A 9,936-nucleotide genomic window follows, 5' to 3' on the forward strand; every position below is an offset into this window, starting at 1 on the left:
CGATACTTCATGTGATTACTGTGTTTACAGAGTCAATGTTGTGAATTTCCGTTCCATATTGGGTTTTTCTCTGATTTACTACATTTGAAAGTCATGAAAATGGAGACAAATTCTCAACACCGATTTTCAAAACTTCTAAAACCTTTACCTTGACCCTGTGTAAAAAATAGCAGGGGTTTATTACCTAACACTCACTTTCTTTGTCGATGATTTTTAAAGCCGTTCAATAAAATTTATAAAGAGCATGGAATTGAATTATTAAATATATTTACACTGCTAACATCGTTGTCCATCTTAGTTATAAAGTTGTGAATATTGTCAGTATGATCTCCACTTCTGTGCATGAGATTCGGATACCAAAACACAAAACAAAATATTTATTGTGTTTATTATATTTTATCACTTTATTTTTCTATCCAGACTATGAGAGAATTAGAAACACAGCAGCGTGAATTACGAGAAGAACTAGTTCAATCTAATCAACTTAGGAAACAACAACTAGTTGAACTTGGTTTATTACGTGATGAAGAAAAACAGAAGTTGCAGAGAGATCATCAAATGGAGGTATTGATTTTATGAATGATTGTGTTTATTGAAGGAAATAATAAATTTAGATACCCATAAAATATCATCACAGATTTCTTTTTTTGAAATTATAAATTCTTACATATGTATTATTGTTGTGTATTTTTCAGTTAACAAAATTAAGAAATGAATCAGAGCAACAGAGGTTAGAATTACAAAAACAACATAGTAGTGAAATGGAACAAATGTTACAAAAGGTGATTGATACACTTTTCTTCTTATGGTTCCTTTTATCTGAAAGAAAGGAATAACTAACTGTCTTTCTTCAAGGTCTCAAAGTTCCTGGCCAAAATATTAATTGTTAAATGTAAAAACTCAGCTATAAATAAAAGAAATTGTCCTGCAGGGCATAATACAGTCTGACAGTTAATATAGTCAAATTGTCATCAAAAGCTATGTCACCTCAATATCTTATATTTATTGCCATTTAAGTTGAATGTTTTGTAAAGCTTTACTTTATTGTTTTAGACCAATAGTAGATTAAAAGATATAGAAAGAGAAAATAATGATAAAGTCAGCAAATCAACCGAGGTAATATTTTATTATTTAACCTTACTTATTGATTTAAGATGAAATTGTCACATATAAGAAATTTTTATCTGATGCTATTTCTTTAAATTTCTATGTTATCCAGATGTGTTCTATAGATGAATTTTATTTTATTTTTTAGACAATAACCATGTTACAAGCTACCATTGATCATCTTAGAATAGAGATAAAAAGGTAACTAATTATTTGATTAGATGATCAACATAGCAGTAAACTCGACAAAATTTGTGCCAATGGAAGTTGTTTTGTTCATGGTTAACATGACAGAAGCTAGACATCTGAACATACAAGTGAAGATTTTTTTCCTATTTCAATTTGAATCTTCATCACCAAAATCAGTGCTTGACATTTTGATGCATCCAACGAATTTTAAATTTGCCTTCTTTAGTTAATAAGTTATTAAAATGATTTAATATATATATTTGTGTTGTAATAGGTTAAAAGAGAGTAATGATAAGAAGTTAATAGAAATTGAAAGTTTACATGAAGAAGAGAAGAAATCAATACGTAAACAATTCTCGGGTAGTATACAGGTAAACTAAATGTTATATTTTAATTTCAACATTATTTGTCTATCTACATTTCAACCTTTCAAATGATTTCTTCAATCGTTTTCTGACAGACCTTCTTTAATAGATAAATTTTTTATTATTTTTTTCTTTATTTTATGACAGAAAATTCAACATGAATTAGATGTACAGAAAAATAAATCAAGAAGTTTAGAAAGAAAATTACAAAAAGAAGAAACAGAACATGAAGAAAAGGTACATCAATTTGTTATCATGTGTCTTTATGTAGACCTTTAAATACATAATTTCTACAACATTGAGAAAAGTTGAAAAGCTACATGGCTTAATTTATCTTTTTGTGTTCTTTTAAGGCATATTCTACAATCTCACCTACTCAAGCAGAGATATAATCTTTTTCTTATAAAGACTGTTTTGTATATGTAAATAATTTCAAATGATTTATTTTATTATGGAATATGTAAATGATAAAACTATTAAAGTTCAATTTGTCTAATTCTAGATAACCAAGTTAAAGTTAATATATGAAGATAGATTAAGAGGATTAATACCTTTAGAAGTTAGACAGGTAATTTTCTTGGTCACTCTTTTTTGTTGGTAAAATTTTTGTAATAATTCCAATGTCTTATATGATATAATTATCTAGCTGATGCTTCATTTTCTGATTGAGATTATTTCATCTACCTGAATATGATATACATATAAGAGTTGTAACAGAATTCAGATATCTGCAGAAACACCTTAATCATAAATTACAAGCATAAGTTCAAAGCAAGATAAAAAATGCACTGATAATAAGCTTGTCCTCTATTTTCTGTCTATGTTAGTAACAGTAATTAATGTAATATTTACAGGAACTAGAAGAAACTATAGAAGCACTGAAATCTCAGGTGAATTCCTTACAACAGAGAGCTAGAGTTTTACAAGATGAAGTAGATAATGGAATGAATAATAGACAATATAATAATTCAACACCTATTATTAAAGCAGTGTAATATACAATATATAATGCATATCACAGTGCTTCCTTTAAATACCTTGTTTGAAAACCTAATGGCAGGCAAATTCCAAAGGCACCAAAAAGTTAACTCTGTCAAAAATTTTCTCAGAATGTGGCATTTTTGTTATAATTTTAATGATCAAATACACAAATACAAAGAGACAATATTTTGAGTTGCTCCAAGATATTTTTTATAATATATAATAACATAACGGTACATTTTAAAGAGGGCATAAAGATACTAAGTAATGTTTAGTTGACTGCATGGCTGTATAGATGCTGATTAGGTGAACAGAAAACTGGTAGAGGAAACCCATGGATTAAGCATTTCTGCAGATCAAAGTGATATTTCCTATCAAACAATCAATCAAAATTACATGCATTTATCATATTATCGCCAATTATTTTTTAATTCTTTTTTGCATATTTCACATTTTGAACCACAATATACATGATGGTCCAGGACTAGCATTTCTTTTTCCTGTCTATCAATATATGAATATTCATATTTTCTTTATATTTTTTTTGCATTTTTGAATCAAAACACAATCAGTGGAATCTTCCTGATGTGAAGAAATCTTTTGCTCATAAAGCATTTTCATGCTAGCCTTTATTTTCACAAAATAAATATTTCAAAAACATTCCAAACACTAATCACAAGAACCAGAGATCAAATACTTCTAGTTCTAGCTCTCTTCCCTCCGGATTAATTGTGATACTTAACCTTTTCTAATCCTAAAGCATAATATATAGTTTTATAATTAATTATCTATTTATTTTCTGTTAGTTTGTATTTTATTTAGTATTTTGTATGTTGTATATAATCTGATGCTGTATTAAACTAAGCATTGTTATAATATATGGCCTTGTTCCAATCTGATTTAGCTGTTCTAGCTTGTTTTAGTTGATTAAATATTAATGGATCTCACAAGCAGCTCTTGACTTGAGATGCAAAGATAAGGGTAGGGTTGAAGGGTTGGGGTTCTGACTTCTATTCAAAATGCTATGCTGTGAAGGACTTGTGGATTTAACCTCGTGCAAAAGAAGATGGGAACTGACTTGATCCAATCCCAAAAAAAATTCAGTCAAGTTATTCAATCAACCCTTCATCAAAGAAAGACTTCATTGCCACCATATTGTTTTATGAAATATGACCAAAAATAGTTATCTAACCGTTGATAAGGATATGTAAATAGATATTGTTTAAACATTTTGGGTACAAGTTAGCCGTTAAGTTGTTTAGTCTAGTCTTAAAAAGATCTCACGAAAAATTGTTGGGTTTACAACGATTAGGTCATAAAAAATTAATTGTGTCTTTCTAATGGTTCTACCTTTTTAATCGAATTATGGCCATGAATTTTGCGGGTAGTTGTATTACAATGACCGCTCCCTGAGAAATCCAAGATGTCAGCGCCCAGTCAGTTCAGAAAATCCAGTAAGTTTTATTCAATTAATTAGTAAATCAACCTCTTAATGGATTTGCAGGGCTATTAAAGTCAACGAGAAAGGTCTGCAAGGTGAAAGGAGGGATGAAACTTGTTAATTTCTTTGACATTTTTAGTCAATGCACCAGTTGCAACCGGATAAGTTGAGCGCAATCGGACTCGTTTATGCAAATTGCACATTTTGGCCATTTTTGCATGCATTTGTGGCAGTTTTTCTCAGTTTTTCTCAACTTTTACTCCCCGAAATAATGCATTACTCGTTTATATTACGAATAGCCATATTTGGACATGCATTTACTTTAGGGAGCTATCATTTATCGATACTTTGAGGTTGCAAGAGTTGGAGAAGAGACTCTAGGAGGTGGGAAAGAATGTCCTGTCATGAAATTATAAATAACTTAATTGAATTCAACAGAAAATAATATCCACGTATTAAAAATAATTGAAATATTTTTAAATTGTCTTCCACTCACTATGCCAGTAATGGCTATATAGAAGCTGATCAATCTTTACATGCTCAGCTGTAGTATCCAACACATTATTTCAATTTCATAAACCTTTTGACATAAAAAATCAGCCAACCTGGGAGTTTTCACACCTTCCCTTTTAAACAATCATCATTTTCCTTGTCTGTCTATTTCAATTTTCAAGGAAGCCAAAATGGTCAAAAAGAATTTGAAAAAAGAGAAAAGAGAAGGACGATACGTAAACTACAAGATGCCATTGGAGAAAATGATATTTTACTGGTGAAAGAAATTCTGACTGAAAATTTTGATGTTGATTTTCAATATAGAGGACAAACTTCATTACAGTCTGCTGTAAAACTGGGTTGTTATGAGATATGTAAATTACTGATTGATGCTGGTGCTGATGTCAATATGGCTGATGCTGAAAGCAATTCATTACTTATAGTAGCTTGTCAAAATAATCATAATGATATAGCTGAACTATTGATACAGTATAATGCTGATAGAGATTTTCAGAATTCTGATGGTAATACAGCTCTAAATATTTGTGGATGTGATGGAAATGTGACTATTACTCAATCTCTATTAAATATGGGATGTGATGTTAATATTTGTAATTATAAAATACAATCCCCTGTATATACAGCTTGTTATTATAAACATATTGAGATTGTTAAACTGTTAGTTAATGTGAAAGACTGTGATATCAACTGGGGCGATGTTACTCATTGTACACCTTTAATGTTAGCTTGTGAAGTTGGTTGCCTTAAAATTGTCCAGCTACTGTTACAAGCAGGTAAGGATTTAATTTTTATCCAGATAAAGCAAATTTCTCCTGTAAGATCAAAAGCACACCATATACAGAATTCTGTTTATGGCCAACAGATTCTGATAAGGTTTCAAAGGATTAAAAATGGATGCAAGTAATAACAACTAAGACTAAGAGAGTGTTATCAAGGGTATATAAGGTACTTTTGGGAACTGATGGGTCTGACAGTTGGATTCTTTCTTGCTTAAAGCAATACCAATTGTTATATTAGCTGACATGAAAAAACTTTAAATGTGTGGATGGGACAATAAAAAGAAGCTTTGTGCTACAGGATAAAAAATGAAACAAATTGCTACTTGCTAATTCCACTGCATTATTTCTTTTACTAATTTATTATCATAAGCCTTACATAAAGGAACTCTTCATAATGAGTATTCATAGAGCTCTTAAATATATATACCGGTACAATTATTGTAGAAACTTATATTTCAGGTTGTGAAGTAAATAAACAGAATAGAACTGGTGAAACAGCTTTATATATTGCCTGTGGTAATGGTAATAATGAGATAGTACAGTTATTATTATCATATAAAGCTGATACAAATATCTGTACAACTAAAGGCTATACACCATTATTAACTGCTATCAGAAATAACCATGTGACTGTGGCAACAACTTTAATACAAGGTGGCTGTGATGTCAATAAAGCTGATCGCTTAAAATTAACACCCTTACATGCTGCTTTAAAACAAGGTATTTATAGCAGAAAAATTTGACTTTAGATCATCATCATAAAAAGAAAATTGCACAGACCTAGAATCTTGAAAGAACCTATGAACCTAGATGAAGATTATGTTCAAATTTGAGCTATTAGAATATTAACCTCAGTGATATTAACCCCTGTGATCTTGCTTATGGAATATGCTATACCTCCTTCAGTTTTCTACTAATTTTCACTAAACTTGGGTATGTCTTATTATATATATGACTAAATAATGGATATCATGTGAAAAAGCTTCTCGGTTCACCAACCATGCTGAAGTAGATGTGTTTGATGTGATACACTATCCTTACCTTTATCTGGCAATTCTCTCTTTTTTTTTTTTTACTCAGTTACAGTTGTTTAAGTACAATATTATGAGCTTTGCAATGCTATATTTCAACATTATTTATTTCAGTTTCCCAGTATTTTGATCCTGGTCCTAGTAAACCTATAGAATTAGTTAATTTATTGATAAAAGCTCAGGTTAAATTAGATGTATTAGACAGTCAAGGCTGGTCACCATTATTTCAAACTGCCTTTAGTGGGGAAACAGGTAATTTTTCTTTTTCCAGTAATGAAAAAATTATTCTTATTTTTATTTTTGTTTCTTTTGTCTTCTTGTTTAATTAATTGTTAAATAAGAAATCTTTCAGTTTACCAATTTACTACTATTTTTTTTACATGATTTTGGTTTGTTTTGGTGTAGCCTATACTGTTTATGTCTAAAAACGTTCTTTTTGGTTAATGTCTGATGCTATAACTTTTTCTGTGACTCTTAGCTTGGCCATTCTATGAAATTTGGAGTATTGTCCAAATTTTAGATGTTCTCTGACAATATTGTAACTAAGATTTATTTATTATGGATGAAATTAATAAGAACATTTGAACTGTGAATAGAAATTATTAGATTGTTTAATGTTTGTGTATTTTTATTAGATCTATGTCAGCTGCTATTAGATATAAAAGCACCTATTGATGATATCACATTAAAAGGTGAAACTATCTTACATGGAGCTGTTTATGGTAATAAAGAAGAAATAGTTCAAATGTTTATCAAAGCTGGTAAGATTTGCATAATTGATGCCGAGATAAAAAAAATGAATGATAACCACTTTGAAGTGAAAACAGTGAGGCGAAAAAAAGAAACGATTTTGCAGATCACAAACAAGATCAGGCACTTTCAGCTATCAAGAAATGTAATTACTTATTACCATTAGCACTTTAGAAATATAAACATATTTATAACTAAAGATCTTTTGGTATTATTAGGTTGTCCAGTGAATACTTTAGATAAAGAAGGACATCATCCTTTAATAACAGCTCTACTCAACAGAAGCAGTATTGAAGTAAGTATGTGATGATATGGAGTCATCACTTTTTTTCTTATAATTATATTAGCTTTGTATACTTACAATCTGGAAAAAATAAATCACATGATAACGTGCAAACAGTAGGTAAAAAGTTGATAAAATCAGATTAAATGTTGCTATGTTTTGGGACTAATCTCTTTTTCAAGCGAAAAAAAAAAACAAGAATCAAGAAATGGTGCTATCTCTACAAAGAACAACACTAATCTGACAAAAAATGGCACATTCAGCTTAGTTAAATATACTTACAATCTGACAAGAATTCATACTACAGCTAACAAGTCTGATTCCAGCAGAAACATCAAGCTGCTATGATAATTCAATAAATTAAAGTGAACAGCATTTTCAATTTTCATTATAGGTTGTAAAAGCATTAGTTGAAGCAGGGTCTGATTTAAATCTTTGTGAACCAAAAGAAAAGCAGTCACCTTTACATGAAGCCATAGGCCAGCATTTTACACAGGCAGCAGTTTTATTTATTCAATCAGGTAATTAGTTTCTTGTTTCATTGGTTTATGTTCTTTAAACATGTATTTATGGTGGAACCTTCTTTCATCAAAATCAGATGTAAACTTTGTATTACAATTTCTGGTGTGACTTCCTAATTGATTTTTGTTTAAAATGAACTCTACTTGATATTCATTCCAGATATAATTTGATAATGTGATTTATTTTATTTATCACTAGGTTGTGATATAAATATTGAAGACAGAAAAAGACAAACACCATTATATAGAGCCTGTGAAAAAGGCAGTAATACAATAGTTGAGTTGTTATTGAAACAACCCAATATCAACCTAGTACCAGCCAATCCTAATGTTTCCCCACTACATATAGCCTGTATAAATAATCACATACATGTTATAGAGAAGTTGATAGAGGCTGGATATGATATCAATATGGTATGTATATTGTCATATTTGTTTTGTCCATTCTGAAGAGCAAATGCCTTGGATTTATGTGTGTTGGTTTTGAAACCAGATTTTATGCTCAAAACTGGGTCAGTGTATTCTCATGATTTTTATATATTCTTTCTAAACATAGAACATTTAATTGAAGCACAAATCTGTCATCACACGTGAAGGTGTAATCATTTCTGAAGTCTATTTTTCACAAATCATTGTTTCATTTCAGTTAAATTTTGGTGGATTAACTCCCTTCCAAACAGCTCTTCAAGAAGACAAGCCAAATGTTGCAAAAACATTACTGAAATATGGCTGTGATATTGATGCTCATTCTAAGATTAATTACATGAGAAAATGTTGCATCATTTATGACGATTCACATCCACATTTTTGTTTAGAACCCATGTTCCTGGCTTTAACACATAAAGATGAAGAAATGATAGAAATAATGTTAGAATGTTATGATAGAATACCATATAAGACCCTGAAAGTATTAGATACCATTATACAAACAGCAACAGATATGAGAGTACATTATGATAAACCCATCAGGATGCGTTTGGGTAAAATCTTTCAAAATGCATTAAGGAATCCCAGGTCCTTACAATGCCTATGTCGTATCAGAATCAGGGATTATCTTAGATCACCTTTAACTATGAAGGTACCTCCACTACCAGTAGCTAATAAAATTAAAGATTTTATAATGATGACTGATGTGTTAATTATTAAAATTGTAGAAGAGACAGAATCAAGAGGATGGTATGTTGAATAAATTAAAAATGAACAGAAGTTTAAGCAATATCTTAGTGCAATTTACCAATATAAGATTCTATTTCAGGTGAAATAAGTTTGTGTTTAGTTATCTCTTCTAATCAGTCAATTGCTGTTATATGGATATTGCTTGAACTTACTATTTGCAGATAAAGCTCAATTTCAGCTATTCATTTCAGGCATCTGTCATGCAAAACCTTTCGTAGACTCCCAGACGACTTAAATCATACTTGTATGGTCTCAGATTTCCAATCATATCAAATTTGGGGCATTTTACCTGCCTTTTGTATGCAATTTTTTGACTGATTGTATTTTTTAATTAATTAAGTTGGTGTAATTGTAGATTATCCAAGTTAAAAGTGCAATAATTTAATATATAAATGTGAAACTGTGACTGTATGGAATTTTTAGTGGGACTTTATGATGGCCTAAGTCTTTACTTATACTTATTTTGAGTAATTGCCTAATACATTAATAATGCACTCTTAAATTTTTCTGATGAGGTTTGTCTTCCGTCCATTTTCTGGTATTTTCCATTTTATTTTTGTTTGTTAATGATAAATTTTGATAAAGGATTGAAAATAAATATCTATTTAGAGTTAAATTAGTCTGTTTTTGTCATTTGACTTGGAGGTTCAAGATGATACCAGATTGGAAATCAATAATAAAAAATACACTGCATAACTCTCTGAAGTGAAATTATGGTCAAAGACATTTATGACATTCAAAAGGGGTTTTCATGCAGAGTATTTACCATAAAATGTGGCCAGACCAACTGATAATGTTGA

General features: G+C 29.9%; 2 protein-coding genes across 2 annotated transcripts; both read left to right on the plus strand.

Annotated features, from left to right (window-relative positions):
* Window positions 1-4,897: 4,897 nt before the first annotated feature.
* Window positions 4,898-5,500, plus strand: LOTGIDRAFT_106321 (hypothetical protein; the record flags this gene model as incomplete). The annotated part of the gene is made up of 1 exon (XM_009061858.1): window positions 4,898-5,500. A coding segment is annotated over one exon (603 nt), but the record flags the coding sequence as incomplete, so codon positions are not given.
* Window positions 5,501-8,191: 2,691 nt separating this feature from the next.
* Window positions 8,192-8,690, plus strand: LOTGIDRAFT_55862 (hypothetical protein; the record flags this gene model as incomplete). Its single annotated transcript, XM_009061678.1, has 2 exons — window positions 8,192-8,374; window positions 8,607-8,690. Coding segments are annotated over 2 exons (267 nt in total), but the record flags the coding sequence as incomplete, so codon positions are not given.
* Window positions 8,691-9,936: the final 1,246 nt, after the last annotated feature.

The sequence above is a fragment of the Lottia gigantea genome, assembly GCF_000327385.1.
Source record: "Lottia gigantea unplaced genomic scaffold LOTGIsca_5, whole genome shotgun sequence".
Lineage (NCBI taxonomy): Eukaryota > Metazoa > Mollusca > Gastropoda > Lottiidae > Lottia > Lottia gigantea.